General features: G+C 38.4%; 1 protein-coding gene across 3 annotated transcripts in view; it reads left to right on the top strand.

The window, feature by feature from the left end:
• Positions 1–26,797, top strand: part of grid1b (glutamate receptor, ionotropic, delta 1b) — a 693,674-nt gene that overhangs the window by 615,228 nt on the left and 51,649 nt on the right. For all 3 annotated transcript variants that reach the window (XM_055004576.1, XM_055004575.1, XM_055004577.1), the window contains one exon: positions 23,397–23,498. In XM_055004576.1, coding sequence (XP_054860551.1) covers positions 23,397–23,498 — 102 coding nt within the window. The remainder of the gene's footprint in view (positions 1–23,396; positions 23,499–26,797) is intronic.

Below are 26,797 nucleotides of genomic sequence, written 5' to 3'. Positions count from 1 at the left end.
CACTTTAAAACATGCCGGGATTATTCTTTCCTTCATTTTAAGCAGTAAAATAAAAACACAAGATAAAACCACAGGTTTTACCGGGGTTAATCATATAAAACATGCACATATTGACGTTTTTATGCTCAGTTTTACAAGCATGTATAATAATTTAGATAATTTAGGACCTTGCAGGTTGTGTGTCGGGGTTAGAGTGTATGAACACACATAGTGCTGCAGTAATGAAGATTTAATCACCTGGCTTCTCTTTCAGAGTTATGAGTCCCTCCTGGTTGCATAATGACCATTAGGAGGATGCAGGCCAATACATATCAATACCAGCAACACAAATACCTCTCCAACGCAAACACCGACACACTTAATGAAGGCATCTCTCTTACGCACAACTGTGATGTATGAATATTATCATACAGGACATGTGGGATCTATTATAGATGCATGTAGCATTCATCAGTGTATGTCTAAAGGTGGATCCATACAGTATCTACATGCAGCAGGACATAAATAAGCATGTGAGCGTCCACACTGCATGATTTTTAATGAGACCAACACGTTACACAACACACCGCAGTACAGGAAACACAACTTTTACCATTTAATGTTGTTTACCAGCTTGTATATGTGCAAGCATTTGTCCTGATACTTGTAGCTGTAAGGAGGCATCTCTAGAGATTTAAAAGTCAGAATTAGGCAGGCAAACTTTAAACAGTTTGCTTCACCAATAGTAGCCTCATCAATCAAAAATAACTCGATCAGTAACATTAATGAAGTACAGTGGACACTAGTCCAGATGTCGATGGAGTTTCTTTTAACCTAGGAAGACATCTGTGGCAACGACTGCTTGGCCACTCAGCAATATGAACATAATTCTACTAGATTCTGGCATGTCGACCCCTTTAACTGCCATGTAGGTCTTTGTCATGGTGCCCCTTTGGTAGCTAAAGTCCCACAATGCTCTCTGATTGCCATCACAGAACTGCCCACCTCTCCTAATCAGGTACTACCACTAATCGACAGTACAGGGAGTCCTTGGCTTGCGTCAGAGTTCCGTTTCTATGGATCAACGTAAGTCAATTTTTGCCATAAGTCGGAACTCCAGCGAAAATGTAAACAAAGCCATTCCGTGCATCATGATATCGATCAGTTCTTCAGAAAAGTCATGTTCTGAGCTTTTTATTCTATCTAATTTCATTTCCATGGAGACGGCTTTCCTTTTCTTCCAAGCATCAGAAGAGTCTGACTTATGCTTGGGAGCCATAATGAAGAGCAAAAAGTTAGTGACTGTAGCACAATCCAAGGTGGCATACAACCGGTGAATGTAAATCACAATCACAATCACAATTAAAGCGCCACATGATGACGTATTCATCCGCTCTGTTCATAAACTAGTTCCAAGTAACCAACTCCGATGTAACGACAAAACGCCGTAGATTGAGGACGTCATAAACCGAGAACCCCCTGTACATTTTTTTGACATGCACAACCTTCTTTTCCTTGTCAAATAATGGATTTTTATGTGATTCAATGCTATCAGCATCAGGACCTCTGTCACATAAATCTTTCTCATGGTGCCCCTTTGCTAGCTAAACTCCCACAATGCGGCTCCACCTAGTGGAACAACCAGCTAGAACCACTAATCTACAATACATTTTTGACATGCACGACATTCTACTTTTTTCCTCATCGAATTAAGGATTTTATGTGATTCCATGATATCAATATCAGGACCTGTGTTACAGAAGTCTTTGTCATGGTGCCTCTTTACTAGCTAAACTACCAAAACCGCCTCGAAGACTGTGGACATAATTCCAAATGTTGATAAGGGTTTCGTTTAACTGGTTAAGAGTTTTTGTAACTGCGTACACATGACTTTAATTTAGCCATTTACTGGCAATCGTGTCCCTCGTCTTCTGCTTTATTGGTCAAAGTATTTTTATTTGGTGAAACAATAAATGACAATTAGTTGATTAACCTATAAACAAGTCTGTCACAATACAAATCCTTCATATCAGTTTATATAATCGACAGTTATTGATCTTTTGTCAATGACATTTTTTTTATAAAGACCAGGAGAAAAAGGTTTATTTTCAATTCAGCCACCATATTTTGAATTACATCCCTTTAGCATATTTCTACACAGATTAGGGTGATATAGGTTATGCAGAATGAAGGAAACTGTTGTGTAAACCTGCACCGCTGGAGTTTAATTCACTGTTAGTCCTGAAACAGGAATTATTTCTAACTGTCACTGAGCTTCGGGGCTGTTGTGAGGATGCATAACTTGATGCTCTGGTCTCATGATGGAGCTGTGAAGTTCATGTTGTTGCTGGAACAAATCAACATCTGCTTTGAGATCTAAATTAAGACGGGAATGAGACGTCTCCTCCTGATTTGTAGAATAACTGTGTTGCATCAGATTCAGGAACCTAACCAGCGAACCTCAGAGTTTATCTCATTTCCTCCTGCAGTCTGAATGTGTTTGTGGGCTGAGAAAGATGAGGCTGCTGTGAGTCGATGGCACACGGGGAAGTTTTATAGAGTTTCTGACGTCCAGGTGGATGTTTGTCTCCAGATATCAGCGACTCGCTCGATTCATTTTCCCCCCGCGGTGTTGGCGTTATCCCAATCTCCATCTCCATCTCCACTCGCTGTCCACGCCTCTCCTCTCTCCTCCCAGAGGCCATTTCTCAAAGCAAATTTCCCCCTACAGATGAAACTCCCCCTCCTAGCTCCACATCAGACCTGATAGAGATTGAAATATTATTTCCCCTCTTTGCTGGGAAACTCGGCGGCGCTCCGGTCCTCCAGACCTCCCCCGTGTGTTATCCCATCTATCCGTCCTCACTTTTCTCATTTCATTGACTTTTGATGTGTCTTCCTGGCAATTTGTTGTCGGTAAATCGCCCTCCCACGAAAAGGGAGGCGGCAAGAAAAAAAAAAAACTTGGTGTTTTTTTCCCCATCTTGTTCGATTGGCGGCGAGCTCGTGTCAGAAGACATTATGCTCTCGCCCACAATCCTCAGAGGGAGTGTCGGCGAGTCACTGTTTTTAATCAGACACAGGACGGCCGCCTGGATGACAGATAACCTCTCCAACTTCTAATAGGGCCCAGATTTAGCTCCGACGGTCTTCAAACTGGGGTCGGAGGACTCTCGGGGGTCCTGTTGGGGAGCAAAGTTAAGAACTGTTCAATTATGATCAAATTAGACCATCAGACAGCTCAGTTTTCAGCAGCGTTGACGCAATAACACGTTTCAGCTGCACATACAGGCTGATTTTGGATTTATTTCAGATTTATAGTGATTTTTAATTTGACCAACAGGTTTATTATGATTAGAAAAGACACAAATAGGTGACAAAAGACCTCAAGTCATTGGTTTAGAGATGCTAATGTTGAATTTCAATTGGATCTACCCCAATTTTTTGCATGTTGGCTAAAAAATCTCACCTCCAAAATTAATATATCCACATTTTTGAGAAAATGCAGCTTTTATCCCATTCATGGTGGATTTTCTCCATGTTTTTACTCACTTTGTGGTCATTCATCATAGATTTAGTGTCCATTATTTTTCCAATAAGTCCTAAAAGTTGCGAGGTGCAATTGACATCTAGAGACATCAGACAAAAGAAATGGATGAAAGTGAGAATAGCTGATGCTCTAGTTCTCTAGTCGGTAACTAGTCGATTACAAGTCATGACGAGTCACCACGGTGACAGACAACCTCTCCAACTTCTAATAGGGCCCAGATTTAGCTCCGATGGTCTTCAAACTGGGGTGGGAGGACTCTCGGGAGTCCTGTTGGGGAGCGAAGTTAAGAACCGTTCAATTATGATTAAATTAGACCATCAGTCTGCTTAGTTTTCAGCAGTGTTGATGCAATAAAAGACTTTTCAGCTGCACATACAGGCTAATTTTGTATTTATTTCTGGTTTATAGAGATTTTTAATTTGACCACAAGGTTTATTATGACTAGAAATGACATGAACAATTGACAAAAAAACCCAAGTCATTGGTTTAGAGATGCTAATGTTGAATTTTACCAAGATCTATTCCTTTTTTCTTTGCGTGTTTGCTAAAAATGCCTCATAATAGGCCAGATTTTGCTCCAACAGTCTTAAAACTGGAGTCGGAGGACTCTATGGGGTCCTGTTGGGGAGCAAAGTTAAGAACTGTTCAATTATGATCAAATAAGACCATCAGACAGCTCAGTTTTCAGTGTTTTTGTGTCAGTTTTTAATGCAATGAAAGGACTTCCCGACACCATTAACCACCACATAAGTCTTTGTCGTGGTGCCCCTTTGCTAGCTCATCATAGACTTATTGTCCATTATTTCACCAATCAGTGCTAAAAGTTGGGATGTGCAATTGATATTGAGACATCTAGAGACATTACACAAAAGAAATTTCCAAAACTGATTTATTTCTGACGTATTTTTGATTTATAGTGATTTTTATTTTGACCATGAGGTTTATTATGACTAGAAAATACGTTAAGTGACAAAAGACCCCAAGTCATTGGTTTAAAGATGCTAATGTTGACTTTCAACTAGACCTATTTATGTTTCTTGCATTTTCACTAAAAATGCAACGTCCAAAATTATTAATATTCACATTTTTTGTCCCATTGGACTGGTTTTGTGTCAGTTTTGATACAATAAAAAGACATTTCAGCCTCACATATTAACTAATTTTTACTCACTTTGTGGTCATTCATCACATACTATTACTAAATGTTCATCCGAGTTTCCTCTTTTTTATTTATCTGCCTGCACAGGAAGATTAATGACTGCTCTGTGTTCAAATAATACACAATTAAACTCAAAATTATTCATCCCAATGCCAAATTTTGTTTTATAGTCTGTTTTTGTTCCCTAGGAAGTCCTAAAAGTTGGGCGCCTGGAGACAAGAGACTAAAGAAAATCATTTATCTGCAACACATTTTGATTTATAGTGATTTTTTATTTGAAAATCAAGTTTATTCTGACTGGAAATTATGTAAATATGTGACAAAAGACAGCTAAAGTTGAATTTTAACAAGATCTTTTTCTTTTTTTTTTTTGGTATGTTTACTAAAAATGTCATGTCCAAAATTATTAATATACCCCAACTTTACAAAATGTTGATTTATAGTGCATTATTTCATCTATGAGTCCTTAATGTTGGTAGGTATTAACTACAAGTTGAACATTTGGACACAGGAAACAAAAGAAATGGATTAAATTGATATATTTTTGATATATTTTTCATTTGTAATCATTTCTTCTTTGAACAACAAATGTATTCCAACTGGAAATGACATAAATACGTGATAAAAAGCAGCTCAAGTTGAATTTTAACTCAACATTTTTCTATTTGTTTGCATGTTTACTAAAGATCCTATCTTCTATCCAATTCTAAACTTTCCTGGTGATATTTACCTTCTTCTAGACACACTATAAATTGTAAAACAGCTGATACATTATTCAAAAAAGTGGATTTCAAGTAGACCACACAGTGAGGATGAATTGTGGCTGCTTATGAGATGTTTAAAGGTTGTAAAGTCAAATTACAAGAGGAGACTTGACAACTGAATACTGAGAAAGGGTATGAACCATTTTGGACGTGGCATTTTTTGTAAAAAACACACAAAAAAATGAACATTTCTTGCTGTTTCTTGCCACATGTTTCATTTCCAGCTTGAAGAAAGATAGTTTGTTGGATAAAAATTCTCTGTTCATCAAAATTAATCATGGTTATAAATACTTTGGGGCTCCGTTTAATGTGTCGACGTCTTCTGGTTTAACGAACCGCAGAATGATAGACTCATTAATGATCATTGCATGTTGACATCTTCTCCACCGTCTCGGCCATTTTCTCTTTTCTTTTCCATCCGACCGTCTGTCTCGTCTTTGTTTCTGTTGACTCTCTGAGAAGAGCTAAAGAGGTTTGCGGCTATTTTGTGGAGGATAGAAATTACCCGCCCATTTGTCCGTAATGGCTGCTGCATTGTTACCGGCCCTTCTGAAATGAATCCATTAGAAGAGCTGGAGAACGAAAATGAGCCTCAGACGACGCTAATTTCAAATCCCCGAGGTAATTTGGAGTCGTTAACAACAATTTGTGCCTTTGAAAAACTCCACGCTTGCTAATTTCTATGAATAATACATTGAACAAGACAGATATTTTCCTCCGTTTTGTTTTTTTTTGCCACAAAGATGGAGCTTCTCTTTTCTTAATTTTTCTGTTTTCTTTCCTTTCTGTTAGGCGTGGGCAGTGATGAATGACCGCCAAGCTCATGGACATCCCATATAGAGACATCAAATTAGACCGGCTGATAATGTCGGGAGTGAAAATGAAAAAGCTGTAATGAAATGGAGTGATGAAAAACAGACGTAATGTTTGGATTTCAGAGGGGACTCGGTACAAAGCCTCCCTTCAGTTGCTGCTTCTTTTTTCTGTTTGCATTTCAAAGAGGCGCCACATGTTAGGTCATTAGGTTCTGCAGTAGATAAGAGTTTATTCAACTTCTGTCCACAGAATAAACAGATTGCACTAAATGTTGAACCTGTGGATTTATGACCAGCGTCTCTTCTGTAGCAGCTTTCTGAAGGTAAAAACTGGTTTTGTGTTTCAGCGTCCGTGACCCGCAAAGTAAAATAACAAACAGACGCTGCAGCGAAATTAATTGAAAACGGGTGAATAATAAGATTAAGGCTGTTTATTAAACCTCCAAACACGACTGGAGCGCCGAGGATTGAAAAGCTTTCTGAATAAAAGGCAGACGGCTGAGGCAACTTTGGCTTCTTTTGGTTAATGAAAATGTTTTGGGGAAGAACATGTTTGTGTTAGTCAAAATAAAGTAACACAAAATGATAACAGGGTGTCTGAAATTAAAGAGACATGATGGATCAGGTGGTTCGAGAGCATTCGGTTCGAGATTAGTGAACAAATACCCAAAAAATAGTGACATCCAGGCTAAGAAATAGGACTTTAAAGCCACCTTTACTTGAGTTAGTTGATGGGAATGTCAATGGAAACCTTATGTCCAATCCCATGGTAAATTTGAGGTATGGAAACTCCTCAACTTTCAGTGAAATGCAGCATTTTGTGATCAAAATACGATGAGATCCTTGAAGATCCAAGTAGAGGTTGTTGGAAGTGAAAGAATGTACATTTAAACATTTTTCGGAACCAAAGCTCCCCAATGCTATCAATCAATAAATGATTAATCACAGTCAAATACGAATCATAATCATAGTCAATACTACATTTACCCTCTAATACTACATTTACCCTCTAATACTACATTTGCCCTCTAATGCTACATTTACCCTCTAATGCTCCATTTACCATCTAACACTACATTTATCTTCTAACGACATTTACCCTCTAATACTACATTTACCCTCTAACATCATATTTACCTTCTAATACTACATTTACCCTCTAACACTACATTTACCCTCTAACACCGCATTTACCTTCTAACACTACATTTACCCTCTAATGCTACATTTACCGCCTAATGCTACATTTACCCTCTAACGCTACATTTACCGCCTAATGCTACATTTACCCTCTAACGCTACATTTACCTTCTAATGCTACATTTACCTTCTAACACTACATTTACCCTCTAACGCTACATTTACCTTCTAACGCTACATTTACCCTCTAATGCTACATTTACCCTCTAATGCTACATTTACCCTCTAACACTACATTTACCTTGTAACACTACATTTACCCTCAAACACCACATTTACCTTGTAACACTACATTTACCCTGTAACACTACATTTACTCTCTACATTTACCCTCTAACACTACATTTACCCTCTAACACTACATTTACTCTCTAACACTACATTTACCCTGTAACACTACATTTACCCTCAAACACCACATTTACCTTCTAACACTACATTTACCCTCTACATTTACCCTCTAACACTAGATTTACCCTCTAACACTAGATTTACCCTCTAATACTACATTTACTCTCTAACACTACATTTACCCTCTAACACCGCATTTACCTTCTAACACTACATTTACCCTCTAATGCTACATTTACCGCCTAATGCTACATTTACCCTGTAACACTACATTTACCTTCTAACACTACATTTACCCTCTAATACTACATTTACCCTCTAATACTACATTTACCTTTTTTCTGATTATCCTCACTGCTCAGTGGTTTTCTTAGAGCTGCAGCTGTTTATTCCAAATCACGAGAGTTCCCTTCACATTGTTCATGTGGAAATGTTCTTCCTTTCACTGTTAAACAGTCGTGAGTTTTACTGTTGGTTTTCTACGATCATCTAAGAGTTTGTTCCTGAAGATGATGGTTCACCACTATCCTTCAGGTTTTAATAATGTGTTGGACGGTTCCTAACCTGATTTTAGTCGTTTCATCTCCATCCAACCATTCATTATCTATACACCACTTAATCCTCACTAGGGTCATGGGGGGGGCTGGAGCCTATCCCAGCTGACTCAGTTGAAGGCAGGGGACACCCTAGACAGGTCACCAGTCTGTCGCAGGGCTACATACAGAGACAAACAATCACTCTCACATTCACACCTACGGGCAATTTAGAATGATCAATTAACCTCAGCATATTTTTGGACTGTGGGAGGAAGCCGGAGTACCCGGAGAAAACCCACATATGCACAGGGAGAACATGCAAACTCCATTCAGAAAGATCCCGGGAAAGCTGGGACGCGAACCAGGGATCTTCTCGCTACAAGGCGAAAGTGCTAATCACTACACCACTGTGCAGCGTCGTTTCATCTCCTTAGTTGTTTGCTTGATGCAGGCCAATAATTTGACCCTTCTGAGACAGATTAACATCCTTTCCATGACCACAGGATATGCTTCCAACATGTTTAAAAAATGAGAATCTCCTTTTTTGCTCAATTTTTCAAGAATACTGTGTACAAGATGATGAGGTTGTAACAGTTAGAGGGGTCAGTAAACATCCACAAGACGGTTCCTTGCAAATCTCTTCAATAGTTGTTGGGATATTTGACACAAATACCACATATTTGATTGATGACACTCTGCTGTTTTTACTCAAATCAACAAGCAGCTTGTTCCTGTTTGCCCACTTGTGCATTTAGAAAAATATGCCGCCAGTGTGTTCTCGTCATCCGAGGTTGTCTAAATAAAGTATTTCTGTCAGTCTTTATGCACTGAGCTGAGTTAAAATGATGGAAAACCGGATTTTCTGAAGTTTTTTTTAATATCCAGTGAAGGTTGAATGTGCAGCTCGGCGGAGTCCCTGCAGCGGTGCGTATTATCTAACTCCCACGGATCGTCTTTCAGATGAACAAAAAAGGTAAAAATCAAAAGCAGGCAAACGCGCACATACACATATGTGCACTAATTGCCATTCATATCGGTGTGTTTTCCTTTGAAAAGGCCCCGGAGAGCGCAGCTTTGTGTAGATTAGAGACTTCAAAGGGGTTTCGTAACGGCGAAATGCATCAGAGAAAAATCCTGCGAATGTAAAAACGGCAGCGTGGAAAGTCGAAGCGACGCTTGGGAGTGTGCGTGAGGTTGAGTGTTTGTGAGTGGCTGCACATGTGTGTGTTAAGATGTGACCTTACTGTGTGTGTGGGTCCGTCCTTGGAGGGAAATTGTGTTTGCATCAGCAGAATGGCTTGGTAGGGACGCTGCCTCTATCCATCAGAACACGAGTTAACAGTGATAGCGGTTAATGTTTATTACTGACTGTTTCAGGTCATTTAGTAGACAAGAGACTGGATTTAGGTATGAAACATCTAGAAGACACCTGATACTTTAGATTTAAATGAAGTATTACTCATGTTTAGACATTCAAGCATCAATAATAACATCATAATTGACATAATAAACACCCACATGGATTTTACTCTGCAGAATATCTTTCATTTTGATAGTAAAACTGAATGTAGCTGCTGTTCTTCGACTTTCCTATATATTTGAATCTATTTAGGGCTTTCTATATCATTTATCAACATCATATGCCATATATCAGCAGTTCCGCTCATTAATTCCAGTTCTTTACATTCTTTGAGTTTCAGCTGGTTAGCATCGCTGGAACAGTAAAATCCTGCTTTTGTAGCGGGAAGCACGGTGGTGGCGGCATCATGATGTGAAGCACGGTGGTGGCGGCATCATGATGTGAAGCACGGTGGTAGCATCATGATGTGAAGCACGGTGGTGGCGGCATCATCACATGAAGCATGGTGGTGGCAGCATCATGATATGAAGCACATTGGTGGCAGCATCATGATGTGAAGCACAATGGTGGCAGCATCATGATATGAAGCACGGTGGTGGCAGCATCATGAAGTGAATCACGGTGGTGGCAGCATCATGATGTGAAGCACGGTGGTGGCAGTATCATGATGTGAAGCATGGTGGTGGCAGCATCATGATATGAAGCATGGTGGTGGCAGCATCATGATGTGAAGCATGGTGGTGGCAGCATCATGATATGAAGCATGGTGGTGGCAGCATCATGATGTGAAGCATGGTGGTGGCAGCATCATGATGTGAAGCATGGTGGTGGCAGCATCATGATGTGAAGCATGGTGGTGGCAGCATCATGATATGAAGCACGGTGGTGGCAGCATCATGATGTGAAGCATGGTGGTGGCAGCATCATGATATGAAGCACGGTGGTGGCAGCATCATGATGTGAAGCACGGTGGTGGCAGCATCATGATGTGAAGCATGGTGGTCGCGGCATCATTATCACTTGTTAACAATGACAGCGGTTAATGTTTATTACAGACTTTGCTTTGAAATCAAGTACATTTCATTGTTGCTGCTTTTATGAATTAGTTGCAGATAAATAATTTAAAACAGATTCGCCTCACAAACAAAAATAAAGGAATTAAAACGGACTTCACCTTGACAACAGTAAAATGCTGCTCATGATGGTTTAATGCTGTTATAATTACGTTAAGGTTTTATCTTTATCCTTCTTTAACGACTTAATTCACAATAAAAGGGAAAATAAACACATTAAAGCCCTGCAGACAGGTGCATTCAGTTGAAAAGAGAACAGACTTAGGTATTAATCATCTAAAACACATCAAATAAATTAGATTTAATTGAAATATTGCTCCTGTTTAAACAATGAAGTAACGTAATTGAAAAAAAAAAGGTCATAATTTACACAATAAACACCAACACTACTTTAACTCCTGTCTTTTTTAGTAGAAACAGGGCGTTAAAGGACGTTTTCAAAGCTTCAGAGAGTTGGATCCGCTTCTCTTTGGCCTCAGGATCGCTGTTCCTGAGCAGCTGTGTTCGACTAATCGTGCCTGCTGAGTAAAGCGATGCCAGATAAACAGGTCTGTTCTCTGGCCACAGTAATCACACTCCATCAACAGACTGAAGCAGACATTTCAGTTTCTGCCCACACTGTGACTGACGGCTGATCTCTGGGACTTCACAGTCAGAAAGCAGTGTCCGGGAGCTGTAAGTCAGCCTCTAAAAGTCACTCTAAATCACCCATCAAAGCCTGGGATGAGGAAGAGGTGAAGGAAATAAAAACCAGGGGGAGGTGAGAAACGGTGGCAAACGCTGGCATTTCGCCGGCCGTCCACGGCAGAGCGAGCTCCAGAAATACAGCTGGCCTAGCCTTTCGCCTGACAGCAGGGAGACAGAAAAGAGGCCTGACATTTGAGGAGAAGGAGAGTAGCGAGGAGGGCCGGAATAATGCATGAGCGGCGGCAAGGCGGAGATTCATCCGCCGTGTCTGACCTCCGCCGGGACGAGAGCATGATGTTCAGACAGAAGCTGCATGTGGAACCAGAATAAAGGACTTCTGGGCTGACAGGACTCAACACGCCGTTCCTCAGGACTCCTGACCTGACAGTGATTTGATTTAAGCTTCATCAGAGAGTCTCTTTTAAATTGAAACCTCCAGCGACAGGAAGCAGAACCAGTAGAGTGTCGTCCAGAGCTGAACATCGTAAACTCGCATGACCTGTTGGTTCTTCATGGATCCATTCTGGGAAATCACATTTTAAATTCCAGTTTGGAGGCACAAATGCACTTTTATTTGTTTTTACAGATCATAAGGCCACACGTTACAATAGACATTAGTCTGGCAGTGGTTTGAATTAAACAAGCCTGGTTCCTTACATCTAGAGATTATGGTAGTCTCTGTAATACTGCAATACTTTATGTATGATGGTACTTTAACTGATGGCAGCATCATGATGTGACGCACGGTGGTGGTGGCATCATGACTTAAAGCATGGTGGTGGTGGCTTCCTGACATGAAGATCATACTCCCACCACTGTGTTTCCTGTCATGATGCCGCCACCACCATGCTTCACATCATGATGCTGCCACCACCATGCTTCACGTCATGATGCTGCCACCACCATGCTTCATATCACGATGCTGCCACCACCATGCTTCACGTCATGATGCTGCCACCACCATGCTTCACGTCATGATGCTGCCACCACCATGCTTCACGTCATGATGCTGCCACCACCATGCTTCATATCACGATGCTGCCACCACCATGCTTCACGTCATGATGCTGCCACCACCATGCTTCACGTCATGATGCTGCCACCACCATGCTTCATATCACGATGCTGCCACCACCATGCTTCACGTCATGATGCTGCCACCACCATGCTTCACATCATGATGCTGCCACCACCATGCTTCACGTCATGATGCTGCCACCACCATGCTTCATATCACGATGCTGCCACCACCATGCTTCACGTCATGATGCCGCCACCACCGTGCTTCACATCATGATGCTGCCACCACCATGCTTCACGTCATGATGCTGCCACCACCATGCTTCATATCACGATGCTGCCACCACCATGCTTCACGTCATGATGCTGCCACCACCATGCTTCACGTCATGATGCTGCCACCACCATGCTTCATATCACGATGCTGCCACCACCATGCTTCACGTCATGATGCTGCCACCACCATGCTTCACATCACGATGCCGCCACCACCATGCTTCATATCACGATGCTGCCACCACCATGCTTCACATCATGATGCCGCCAATCTTGCTAAGATTCTACAGCAGTACATCATGGAATTAAACAATGTTGTCATTTAACAAAGTACTGTCAGGATTTATCTTTACTGCAACTTCTAAGTCTATAAATGTGATCCTGAGGAAACGCGTTTATTTCTGAATATAATATTTTGTTCTGTTAGTGTTTTATAGCAGCAGGTAGAATCTTCATCCACACTCTGTGATGCTTTTACTCTGTTTCTGTGCGGTCTATGTGCACATTTTTAAGAAGAAAGCAGCTCACACTTTCATCGGTGCTTCCAGGAATCAGTGTGAGCTCTAAATCTGCAGCAGCTCGGCCAGAAAATAGAGCCGGACATCCTTTATAGCGAAGAATGAAGTTCCCTTTGGAAATCATTTCCCATCTCCAGCAGAAAGTGGAGAGTATTCACGGTTTAATCCTCACCCAGCAGGAGACGCATTCAGACACTTCAGTGGATGAAAAGACGTCAGGTCAGGCAGGAGAAGTTGTTGTAAGAGTTTCTTTCTGTTACATTTCTGACAGGCCTCTGCAGTAGTTAGAGAGACATCACTGAAAGACGTCGTGTTCTGATCTCTGTAAAGCCTGTGGAAGGTTCTGGTCTGGTGTCTGACTGGCTGAGATGCACCAGAGGGTTGTTTGTGTTGGAGAATCCTAATTTATTCTGCTGTATGATCGTTAAAGGCTGTTTTGGAGGCTGAAATGTCGTCCCCTTTGTTTGACGTCTGCACATCTCTTCCATGATCTCCTTACTTGTTGCATTTTTTAAGTCAGTTTACGACAAACGAGGCTTGTAGAGCATCATGAAGCTCATCTGAAGAGATTACAACTCATATTATTGTGACTTCTGGAGCGGCTGTTGGTTTAAGATGAGATAAATTCTTGTCAGAAAAAACTAAATAAGATAACATAAGAGATGTTGTGCCTAAAAAGTAGAAAAGTAATAAGATATAAGTATGATGCAACACTGAAATAAAATATGTAAACTAAAAGAAGACTAGAACAAACAGGTAAAAGTATATGGTAGTTATACTGAGGTAATGAGTAATATCACACATGAAAAGGAAAAATTTCACAGAAGAAGTGAGATGAAACAAAATACTGCACCAGAAACACTAGATGAAAATAAAATATAGAACAAACGAAATGAGATAAAATGAAATTTTGTACCAGAAAAATTAGAAGACATGAAATATTGCATCTTAAAAAGTAAGATGACAATGAAATGTAGCACCTTGAAACAAGTATGAAAAGGAAATATTGTGAAAAAATCGAGATAAAGTGAAATATCGCACCTGAAAATTGAGGTAAAAATTGAAATGTACATACAAGTGAAATATTTAAGCTAAAAATTAGATGAAAATAAAATATTGAACCAGAGAAATTAAATGAAAATGTTTTGCACCTTAAAAATAAGATAAAAATGAAATATTGCACTTGAAAAATGACATGAAAATGAAATATAGCACCAAAGAAATGAGAAAAAATTTAATATTGCACTCGAAAAAATAGATGAAATGAAATAATGCACATGAAAATGAAATGTGGCACCTTTAAAAAATGATATGAAAATGAAATATTGTACAAAAAATGAGATTAAAATGAAGTATTACACATAAGAATGAAACATTGCACACGAAAATTAAATACTGTATTTGAAAAATGAGATGAAAAAGAAATATTGCAACAGCAATTTAGATAAAAATGAAATGTTGCACATGAAAAGTGAGATGAAAATGAAATATTACACAAAAAGAGATAAAAATGAAATTTTGCACCAGAAAAATGAGATGAAATAAAATATCACACAGGAAAAATGAAATAAATCACCTTAAAAAGTGAAATGAAATGAAATATTGCAATAAGAAATGACATGAAAATGAAATTTTGCACCTGAAAATGAGATGAAAATTAAATATTGCACCTTAAAAAGTGAGATGAAAATGAAATATTGCACCAGTAAAATGAGATGCAAATGAAATATTGTGCCAAAAAAGAGGTAAAAATGAGGTTTTGCACTAGAAAAATAAGATGAAAATTAAATATTATGACAAAAATATACAAAATTTAAATATTGCACCAGACAATGGGGTGAAAGTGAAACATTGTACAATAAATGAGATCAAAATGAAATATTGCACCTAAAAAAGAGATGAAAATGAAATATTGCATCTGAAAAGTGAGATGAAATGAAACACTGCACCTGAACACTGAGATGAAAACTAAATTTTGGCTATGAAAATGACATGTTGCACCTTAAAAAGTGACATGAAAATGAAACGTATCACATGAAAATGAAATACTGTACCTGAAAATTTGACAAACAAAATATTGCATATGAAAGTGAAATATTGTACACACGAGAGACGTAAATGCAATATTGCACATAACTTTGACCACGTTGTATGTGAAATTGGATGAAAATTGCACATGTATTCAAACTGTTGCACATGAAAATGAAATATGACAGCTGAAAAATGAGATAAAAATTAAGTATTGTAGCAGAAAAATAAGATTGAATGAAATATTGTACCAGACAAATGAGATGAAAATGAAATATTGCACCTTCAAAACTGGGATGAAATGAAATATTGCAATAAAAAAATGAGATGAAATGAAATATTGCACATTACTTTGATGATGATGTACATGAAAGTGGAAGTAAACTGGACATGTGTTTAAACTGCTGGACATGTAAGAGAAATATTAGATGTGAAACTGAAATAGTGAGGAATAAAAATATGAAATATTGCTCATTATTTTGTCAAAGTTGAGTATGAAAGTTTAAAAAATGTGCATGTAATCAAAATACTGATGTATTTTAGTGCAATATTAATATTTTATGCAATTAGAAAACTGATATCTTTATTTTTTCTACTCGTGCAGCTTTGTGATTTTTCCACATTGAGAGGGATTTGTGCAGTTTTTTTTTTTTTTTTTTAAACATTTTTCTACATATAAAATAATCTAATATCGATATATTTCTGGTTTATTTCTATTTTTTTTTGCACTCCTCCCTTCGCTGCTATAACTGCACATTCCCCCAGGTGTTTGAGGGATTCATAAAGAATGATCTTATCTCACATGTGGAAGATGACTGAGTGTTCTTTAGCGCCAGAAGAATCCATATGAAGGATGATTTTATAAATTAACTTAAATTAACGTGTAATTCTGGATGGTAAAATCGGTTAATTGCTCACAAAGTAAAGCATGTTCACCTGATAAAATCTTTAATTAGAGCGTAATGGTCAACATCGTTTGCATCCGTTTTAAAACCGCCTTGTATAATTTTAATTACAGAAGCATGAATTAAATTAGAGGCTGTATATTTAATATTTAAACCCCTGAACATAACCATGCAGCACATCCAGGTCTGTTGTTTTCATTTAAAGTTTATTAAAAGTGCGTTTTAAAGAGAACAGAGGACATAAATAGGAATTAATTGGCCAAAACGAGGCGGCTGTGCGGTAAAATGTTGATCCGTAATGAAACAGCAAACGTCCCTCAGCAGCTTTCTGGGAGAACATCCCATATTTCTGTTGTCTCCTTTTCCCTCATTACTGGCTCGGAGCTACATGGCCGCCGTAAGTCAGCCCGACGAGCCGCCGTTAGAGCAACAGGAAGCTCACCGGGGACCAGCTGGCATTCCCCAAAAATCTATTTCCACTATTAATAATCGAATAATTGTCAGGAATGATGGCAGCTTTGTCGGCGGCTCGGTCTCTCTGGTGCCCAACAGATTGTCTTTATTAGTTCTTCAACAGAAAGTTTAGTTTTGTTTGAGGGCAGTAGAAGAAGATGTGTGAGAATCCTGCAGCTTCGACCCAAAACACAGAGTCAACGACAAGCTGTTCACCCCTCAGGAGTCACATTAAGGATTATGGCCAGAAAAATGAGAAGAAAATGAAATATTGCACATGAAAAGGAAATATTGCACCAGAAAAATGAGGTCAAAATGTAATATTGCACCTGAAAAATGAGTAGAAAATTAATTATTACACATGAAAATAAGATATGACATCAGAAAAATTAGGTCAAAATGAAATATGGCACCATAAAATGAGCTAAAAATGAAATATTGTGTCTAAAAAGGAGATGAAAATGAGATATTGAAGTTAAAAATGAGGTGAAAGCGAAATATTGCACCAGAAAAGCTAGATTAAAATGAAATGTTGCAATAGAAAAATTGGATGACAGTGAAATATTGCATCAAAGAAATTAGATAAAATGAAATGTTGCACTTGAAGAATCAGATAAAAATGAAATATTGCACCAGAAAATGAGATGGAAATGAAATATTGCAGTTGAAAAATTGCAGGCAATTGAAATACTGCATATGAAAATGAAATATTGTACAAGAAGAATGAGATGAAATCAAACATTGCATCAGAAAATGAGATAAAAATAAAATATTGCACCAGAGAAATGAGTTAAAAATGAAATATTTTGCCTAAAAAGGAGATGAAAATGAGATATTGAAATTAAAAATGAAATGAAAATGAAATATTGCACCAGAAAATTGCAATAAAAATTAAATATTGTGCCTAAAAGGACATGAAAATAAGATACTGAAGTTAAAAAAAGGTGAAAATTAAATATTGCGGCAGAAAAATGAGATGAAAATAAAATACAGCACCAGAAAAAAATAAAAGGATTGAAATATTGGAATCGAAAAATTACATGAAAATGAAATTTTGCCCCTGAAAAATGAGGTGAAAATTAAACATTGCACCAAAGCACTAAAGTACAGTGTTTGGTCCACATTTTAGCAACTTTTGAGGCTCTAACATCAGTAGAATCTGATGTGGGGAAAGTTTGACCAGACAAGGATCCAGTTTGTTGCTATTTTGACTGAAAAAAAATTCAAAAATGAATAGAAAGTGTCATAAATAACTTGAAAGTCATCCAAAATTACTCAAAAATTGGCCAAAGGGACTTAGAATTGTCCAGAATGACAATAATGAATAATTACTGGGCGTGGAAAATGAAGAGAAATGGTACGTTTGACAAGACAAGGTTATCATTTTTGCGATTTTCACCTAAAATGTGTCCAGAATGAGCAGAAATTGTTCCAAATATATTGTAAGTCATCTAGAATTACTCAAAATCTATCAAATATGACAATAATGGATTATTATTGTGCTTTTAAAATAGAACAAAGTGCAGAATATCTCAACTACAGTGGTATAGTGTCTCCATAAAGTTCCTGTAAGTGTATATATATATGGATGGATCCATATTTCTAGTAAAATACAGTCTTTGGTCAACATTTCACCAACTTTTGAGGCTGTAACAGTAGAATCTGATGTGTTGGAAAGTAAAATGATCATATATAGACCTCTATGAACACCACTTTTTGTGCTCCTACCAGTGAGCATGGTGGTGGCAGCATCATGAATTGATGTGTTGAAAGTTTGACAGGACAAGGTTCCAGTTTTTAGATGTTTAGACTAAATGTTGATGTGGACTCATTGGTAGGAAACAGAACCTGTGTTCATGGAGGTCTAGATGTTGGCGTTCTATCTACAGACTTCCATGTTGTCTCAGAACCTTCTAAGTGTTTATTTAATGTCTATTGTTGCACGAACAGAGAATAAGCTAATGTCGATCCTTGATATGTCATGTGCATATTAAAAACTGACAGTAAAGCTGACTTTGACTTGAAATGAAGAAGAACCTTCTGGGTCCCCAACACCACCCTTGTTTAAAGGTTCCGCCACTTCTTTTTGGTTTTCGAGAGGCAACAATTAAGACTCACTTCAATCATTTAGATCGTTTACAGTCCTCACCAAATGTCATGGCTGTGGGAGTTAGATTTCTGGAGAAGCTGAGCCATAAAAATGCTTGAACATCTTTGAAATTTTCAAAATTTAGTCAAAACTTTTGAAAGAACTACATGAACTCAAATCTAAGATGGTGCAGCAACACTTTACCTGAGTTCTGTCCTCTTTGACATGGACGGACTCAGGTAAAACGGCAACAGGAAGTTTGTTAAAGAGTCCTTTTAAAGAAAACTACAGTTTTTAGTGTTGCACTGTAATGTTGCCCAGTTTTAAAGCCTCCAAAGCCCAAAACGCCACTTTGGTTCCACATTAAGAGAAGCACCAAACAAGACTTTAATATCGCAGTTTGATTTTATTACATCTACAGTCGTCTAATGTGCTCCACGACGTTACTGACGTCTTCTGGGACAGCAGAGGCATCTTAAAAGCTGTAAAAGTCTCATTTCTGCCCCCCAGAAATCAGTCGTCCCAGCGACTCGGCTGTATTTTTGGAAGCCTCATTACAGATCCAGAGGGAACGGAGATGCCGTTCTCTGATTTGGTCTCATTCAGTCTTTTCATTATTGGTTGACGGCGGCAGTTCAACAGTTCACTGGAGAATCAGGGAAGACTGGAGTTTGGAGATGATTTATCGGTGTGTGTTAATGAAGAATCTGACACACTTAAAGACATACGAGGGATTGAGATCATGTAAAGGACAGCAGCTCTGAGAATAGAGCTCATTATTAAACATTTCTTTTTCATCTTCCTCCGCCTCCTTCCTCATCCTCATCTCTGAGCCTCCCAGTGTTTCCTGGAGCTCCTGTTGACATGTTTGTTTGTTTGTTTGCTTGCTTGCGGGGTCTAAGCAGAGCAGGGCTGTTGTTCAGGCTCTAAACTCCTTTGAGACATATTTTGTGTGACACAGATTACTGGACTGGACTTCTTTATTTCTGGTTCTCTGAGAAATAAACAGCAGCAGTGATGCTCAGCTATTTGGAAAATTAGACCTAATTAAAGCTGCAAGTAGCGTTGGTCGGGTCCTCGCATTCTTGCTGGTCAGCAAATTCAAGCATGTCCAGTAGGTGGTGCTATGACTGTGAATGTATTTTGGCCTATGGATGTGGTGAGGGCTGGACGCTGATCATACATGCAAAGTTTCAGGCACATTGGAGGATGTTCAGGCTAGTTAGACAGCACTTCCTGTTTCATGGTGAAATGTCAAAATTCCACTGGCCGCCATTTCCACACCCTCAGACTTTTGCAGAGCACTTTGATAACTTTTGGTCATCCATGCCTGGTGTACATCCTGACCAAATATGAGCAATGTCAGGGTTACCCTGTTTGAGTTTATAGCCTTTGAAAATGTCCAAAAATTGGTCCAAAATCGTCCAAAGTATGACACATAATTTAAAATGGCTGACTTCCTGTTGTGTTTTGGGCATGCGTGTCAATTACAATTTTGTGCGTCTTGACGAGTTACATATGCCTACCAAATTTCATAAGTCTAGGTCACATGTACTGGTCGTAATAAATGCTTGAAGTTTTAAAATGACTGCAAAAGATGCAAAACAACCAAATTGCAACACAAATGACCAAAATGTTACGCAAAAAGACCAAAATGGGACACAGAATTACCACAAAATGACACAAAACAACAAAATTGTGATGCAAAATGACTTAAAACAAGCATGAAGTGACACCAAAGGACCACAAAATGAAGAAAATTATTGCTGTTGAAGAAGCGTTGTCGTCGTTTTATAGTCTAAGATCAAATCTAATCATCTAAAACTGCATTTTTAATTGTTAAGAAGTAAGATTTTGAAGTTTAATGGGACAATAACTTTACGCTAGCATATATTATTATACATATTAGTTATTGTATTATATATAGTACAAACTGTAATTCTACAATCTGTAATTATCACCGAAGCTTCAGCCGTCTTAATAAACTCTACATCATCATTAGCGTGGCCATTTGTTGCCGTCGTGTTGTGTTATGTTGTTGTGCGACCCTGGATGGCTGTTTGCAGCTTAACGATGTAATTAAGATGTTCTGTCAGAGATTCAGACTCTTCTCTTATTCTTCTCCAACGTTAAAGTGACCCGTTTTGATTGTTTTTCTTTCGTGTTTTCACGCCGACGCACTACTAAGTAATTCCGCAATAAAAAGATTCTCCCAATAAGTTGGTGTAATCTTAAGAGAGGGAATAAAACGCTTAAGTGGTGCAGTGTGGATCAATAAATCTGTGAGGATGCAGCAGCTAATGTTCTGGCTGGTTTTTGGGTGTGTTTCCATGGTGACAGTGATGGTCTTTATCAAAATGACCACAAAAAAAAAAAAAAAAAAAGTCAGGCACAAACGGATGCGGAGCTTTTATGCAGCTTGTGCAGGTAGACGACGGCTCTAATGGCAAACATCTGGTTTAAAAACACAAAAACAGACAAAAATCACAGAAGAGGCTGCAGCTGGGTGTGACTGAGCCGGAGAGTCAGTCCTAAACCGTGTGGTCGGATCTACAGACCTGTTTACTATGAGGAGATAATTCCTGGTTTTAGACAGGAAAGTTTGACTGCAGCACTGAAAATCTAAAAAATTCTAATTGGTTCTAAACTTAGCAGGCAAACAATTCCCTGCCAGGCTTCATCATGAACCAAGTCTGAGCCTAAAATACATCAAAATCACTTTATTCTACCAGTCTTCTTTAAAACTTACCATCAAGTTAAGTAAATGTGACGCAAACAACCAAAATGTGATGCAAAAAGACCAAAACACGACATGAAATTACCACAAAATGGCCACAAAATGACAAAACAGCCAAAAGGTGATGCAAAATGACTGCAAAAGATGTTAAACAACCAAATTGTGACTTCAAAATGATCTAAACGAGACACAAAATTATCACAAAATGACAAAACAACCAAAATGCAACACAAAACAACCAAATCGTGATGCAAAAAGATGTAAAACAACCATGAAATGACACAAAAGGACCACAAAAATAATTGCTTAAAGATAACAAAATGACCTAAAAAAAAAGGACAAAATACAACATAAAAAAGACAAAAATGACCAATAAAAAGCAAAAAACAACATAAAGAATCAAAGTATGACGACAAAGTGACAAAATGACCTAAAAATTAGACAAAAATGACCAAAGTAGGACAAAATACAACTGAAAAAAGACAAAAAAAGTGACCAATAGAAACCAAAAAACAACACAAAGAAGCAAAGAATGACATAAAAGTGACAAAATTTACCTGAAAAAGAGATAAGAATGACCAAAATGAGACAAATAACAAAAAAGAGTCCAGAATTACCCCAAAAAAACAACCAAAATCCTATAAAATACTGCCTGACCTGACTATAATCCATTTTATAACTGAATCCCTACAGTGTTAATTAGCTTATTTAATATTACAGCTTATTATAATTACAGAACTTAACCTTCCTTAAATAAATATAAGGCTGACACCCTACAATGTTATTAATTATGGAGATTAACCTGAAGTATTTAGAGTTAAAATCCAGTGATTACCTTTGTTTTTATTGCGTATTTGTATTTTTTGTTACATGCCGCCTCGTTTTTCTCCAGAATCAGGCCTGAGATGTTGCAGCTTCCTGTGTATTTTCTCTTCTATATAATAGACGGTTATTATCCCAACAACATGCAGAATCACTGTTATTATTACAAAACAGAATAATATCTGACGAGGTGGGCACGATGTTTCTGCAGGAACCCAGTGAACCTGGAGCTCTTTGGGTTCCCGAGAGGATGTTTGAGGCTTTCAGAGGAACACTGCTTTTTCTTTTTTTAACCTAATTAGGTCAGGTTGGTTTTGTGTGTGGCTGAAAATGTGATGAATGGGATGAATGGAAGCCGCTGGAGTGGGTTGTTGGCACATAGATGTCTCTTAATTCTATGTTGTGTTTTTTCCTGGCCTTATTCCCCTCAGTGCTCGTCTGAAATAACCACAACAGGACACAAAAGGACCCCAAAATTACATAAATGTGATACAAAACAACCAAAATGGGATGCAAAAAGATTAAAATGTGACACAAAAGGACCACAAAATGAAAAAACAACCAAAATGGGATGCAAAAAGCCCAAGACGGGACACAAAATTACTACAAAATGACAAAACAACTAAAATGCAACACAAAACAACCAAATTATGACTTCAAAAAGACATGAAACAACCATAAAGTGACACAAAATGGCCACAAAACGACATAAAGCAATCAAGATGCAACACAAGCAGCCAAAATGTGACTTTAAAAAGATGTAAAACAACCAGAATGTGACAAAGGGACCACAAAATTAAGTAAACATGATACAAGACAACCAATATGTGATGCAAAAAGACCAAAACAGGACACAAAACAACCAAATCTTCATGCCGGTTTAGTTTGTAGTGGTCCTTCTGGATGGCCACCGTTGGTTTTTCATTGACGATGTTAGGTTGATGTTCCACCTCTCTGTTCCCTCCCAGGAACGTTGATGTGACAGAAAATGATTAAAAAATTATTAAAACCCAAAGCGATGTTCACCCTCCGTGTGTTTATCATCTGCTTCCTCTTCTTCTGGTTTTCCTGCAGCTGGCGACCTGGGACTCGGTCCACGGCCTCAACGGAAGTCTGAAGGAGAGTCGGATAGAAAACGGGATGCAGGGAGTCACCGTCAAAGTGGTCACCTTACTGGTAGGTTCCAGAAAAAATTAAAAAACAGACCGAATTCAGCCAAGTTTAACCCTGAAAGAACTGAAAACCTTAGAAGACCTGAACACTATAGGGACCTGAACACCTTAGAAGACCTGAACACTATAGGGGACCTGAACACCTTAGAAGACCTGAACACTATAGGGGACCTGAACACCTTAGAAGACCTGAACACTATAGGGGACCTGAACACCTTAGAAGACCTGAACACTACAGGGGACCTGAACACCTTAGAAGACCTGAACACTATAGGGGACCTGAACACCTTAGAAGACCTGAACACTATAGGAGACCTGAACACCTTGGAAGACCTGAACATCTTCGGAGACATGGCCACCTTAGGGTGAACACTTTTGAAAACCTGAACATCTTCGGGGACATGAACATGTTAGTGGACCTGAACACCTTAGAAGACCTGAACATCTTAGGGGACATGACCATGTTAGTGGACCTGAACACCTTAGAAGACCTCAAGACCTTAAGAGACCTGAACACCTTTGGAGACTTGAACACCGTAGAAGACCTGAACATCTTAGAAGACTTCAACACTTCAGAGGACCTGAATAAGCAATATGAAAGCAAAAAACAAGTTTGTGGTGTTGTATCCTTAAAACAGATGAGCAGACATCACTTTTTCTGTGTTAACCTGTTTGATATGTATGGAAAAAACAGATAATACATATTTAGTGGTGGTGGAAACAACTACTAGGGGTTTTGTGATGGCTCCATGTCTGAAAATGTTCTGTAAAAATACACCAAGTTTGATGCTTTAATGAAAAATCACCTCATATGTGGCACAAATCACCTGAACTACAGGAAATCGATGATATCTTTGAAAGCCTGCATCCACGTTTAGGTAGTAAAGGGCAGCCGCCCTCAAGGAGTTTATGGGTTGAACATGAGTTTAATTCCTGCTCTAACAGAAATAATCCAACAGTCCACAGCAGAAAATACACTCCAGTGAATCCACAGAAAGAAATCCTTCAGTCAATAAAGAGAAACGACTTTGTCCAGCTCAGGGAGGGTTTTTATTATCTCCGCTGACTCCTCTCACTTACTTATGTTCCTGCAGCCAAACTTTACGCTTCTACACTTTATTTTTTCCGCGGCTTCGATCCGACACCTCGGCTTAAGCGGCGCCTCCAGTGAGATTAGTCGGAGAGATACCAGCAGCCGAGTTCTTTACGCCGCCATCCCACAGTGACGGCAGCTTCCTCCTCTGGTGCTGGGGAAGCAGCGACGCCCTTCTAACCAAGCGAGACTAATACCTCCAACCAGGTTTCATCCCTGCAGCTGCAACGCTTCACTGTCTGCTCAGGAACTTCCTACCTTCATTTAACTCAGCGCCCTGTTGAATTATAGGAAAACTTTCACTTTACTGCACCGTCAGCATCAGCAAACCCTTAGTGAACAGTAGAAATCTCAACACCTACATGTTTTCAGCAGCTTTAGTGGTCTTAAGGACTCAAATTTTGTCTTTGTCTAACAATGCCTCCCAGATTTTCCATAACTAATTACAAATTGTCCAAAATGACTCAGAAAATTGTCAAAAATAACAATAACCTCTAATACTCAGTAAATATATAGTCACTAGTAAAAATCTCAGGATGTTGGTGTTCTAAAAGGTCTATATAAGGTCTTAATATAAGTATTTTAACTTTATTTTATTTCAAAATTTGATCTATCTTGTTTTATAGTATTTTATTTGACTCTACAAATCGATTTCTTAATGTTTGTTGCTTCCTGAACATGGTTATATAATGAGCTGTGTCTATCTGCATGTCTACATCCAGGCTTCAAATGGAAAAGAATTGCCCGAAAAACTGAAAAAAAATCTAAATGTGAGACTTCCTAAAGATTGAAAAAGAATAAAATAGGTTTTAAAAAAAAAAATTGTCCAAAATGTATAAAAATGTGTTGAAAATGCCTCACAACTTTTTCAGAAAATTTCCTTTTCAAATTTTCTCAAAAGTTGTCCAAAAAGTGTTGAAATTGTTCCTTAAGTAAGTCCACAAAGAATCAAATTGTATCCAAAATGACTCAAAAAATTTTCAAAAACTTGCCTCAAATCACTAAAAAAATATCTAAAATGACTCCACATTTGTTCAGAATGTTAAAAAACTGTCCAAAATGACTTTTTAGCAAAACAGACCGCCATTCTCCAGTCTAACTAACTAGCATGGCTCTAAAATGACCCACGAACAGCAGAACTTTCTAAGTTCTGGACCTAGAACTTCAACCAAGAACAAAACCTGGTTGCTGCTTGGAACCAAACTTCCAGATGAAAGTTTGCTGAAGAACGTGAGAAGAAGCCTGATGGATGCTGGAGAACATTCTTTGGTCAGATGAAGATACAGTAAATGAGTTGGGCTCAGATGGATTCTAGCATGTTTGTCCTGACCAGGACTACCACAGTGAATGGTTAGTCCTGACAGTGAAGCACGGAGATGCAAAACCAACACAAAAAGACATAAAACAACCACAAACAAACGCAAAATGACCACAAAAACACGTAAAACAAACACAAAGTTCATGACACAAAGCATTCTTGACTACCACAGTAAATGCATAGTCCTGACAGTGATGATAGAGGTGTTGGGGAGATGATATTTTTAGATGAATGTCTGTAGATAAACCAAAATACTGGCTGACAAGATGATTCCCAATCCGGAGAAGATTGAAGAAGAGGGATATTTTAGAGTTTTTACCCGACCTGGAGAAGTGTGTAGCTGAACTTCCAATCCAGTTCCAATAAAACAGATTCAGAGGATGCAAAGTATTGAAAAAACACAAGATTTAGACTTGTGACGTTGAATTCCTGCTGAGATGTTTAATTTGAATAAGGTGAATGTAACTGTTGGTTTTTAATCTGACATCAGAACAAATACCAGCTGTTCAACTTAGAAGTAATCTGATTACTGTAAGTTGTTAAGTTTTCAATCATTTGGTGTTTCAATGATTCTGAACCTGACTGTACTCACTGCTGTGTACTTTATATAAATAAACTTGATTTTGAAGTGGTAGTAATTAGGCTCCTGCACCCTGTCATCACGTAGTACATTTACAGTTTGAAAGGATAGTCGGAAGTTTTATTGTCACCATCTGTAACCATAGAAAGTTTCCTTGTTTGCAGTTTGAGAACTTTATACCGTATACAATAAAACTTTTATTTCTCTATTTCCTTTGGGCTTCACTCCTCTGGATTTCCTCTCAAAGACTCTCTAAAGTTCACCTATCCGTCTTTGTTTTCAGCGTTTTAGCTTGCAGCTGTACTTTGTTGA

Source organism: Amphiprion ocellaris, chromosome 18 (assembly GCF_022539595.1).
Source record: "Amphiprion ocellaris isolate individual 3 ecotype Okinawa chromosome 18, ASM2253959v1, whole genome shotgun sequence".
Taxonomy (NCBI): domain Eukaryota; kingdom Metazoa; phylum Chordata; class Actinopteri; family Pomacentridae; genus Amphiprion; species Amphiprion ocellaris.
This window is presented reverse-complemented; position numbering and strand designations above follow the sequence as displayed.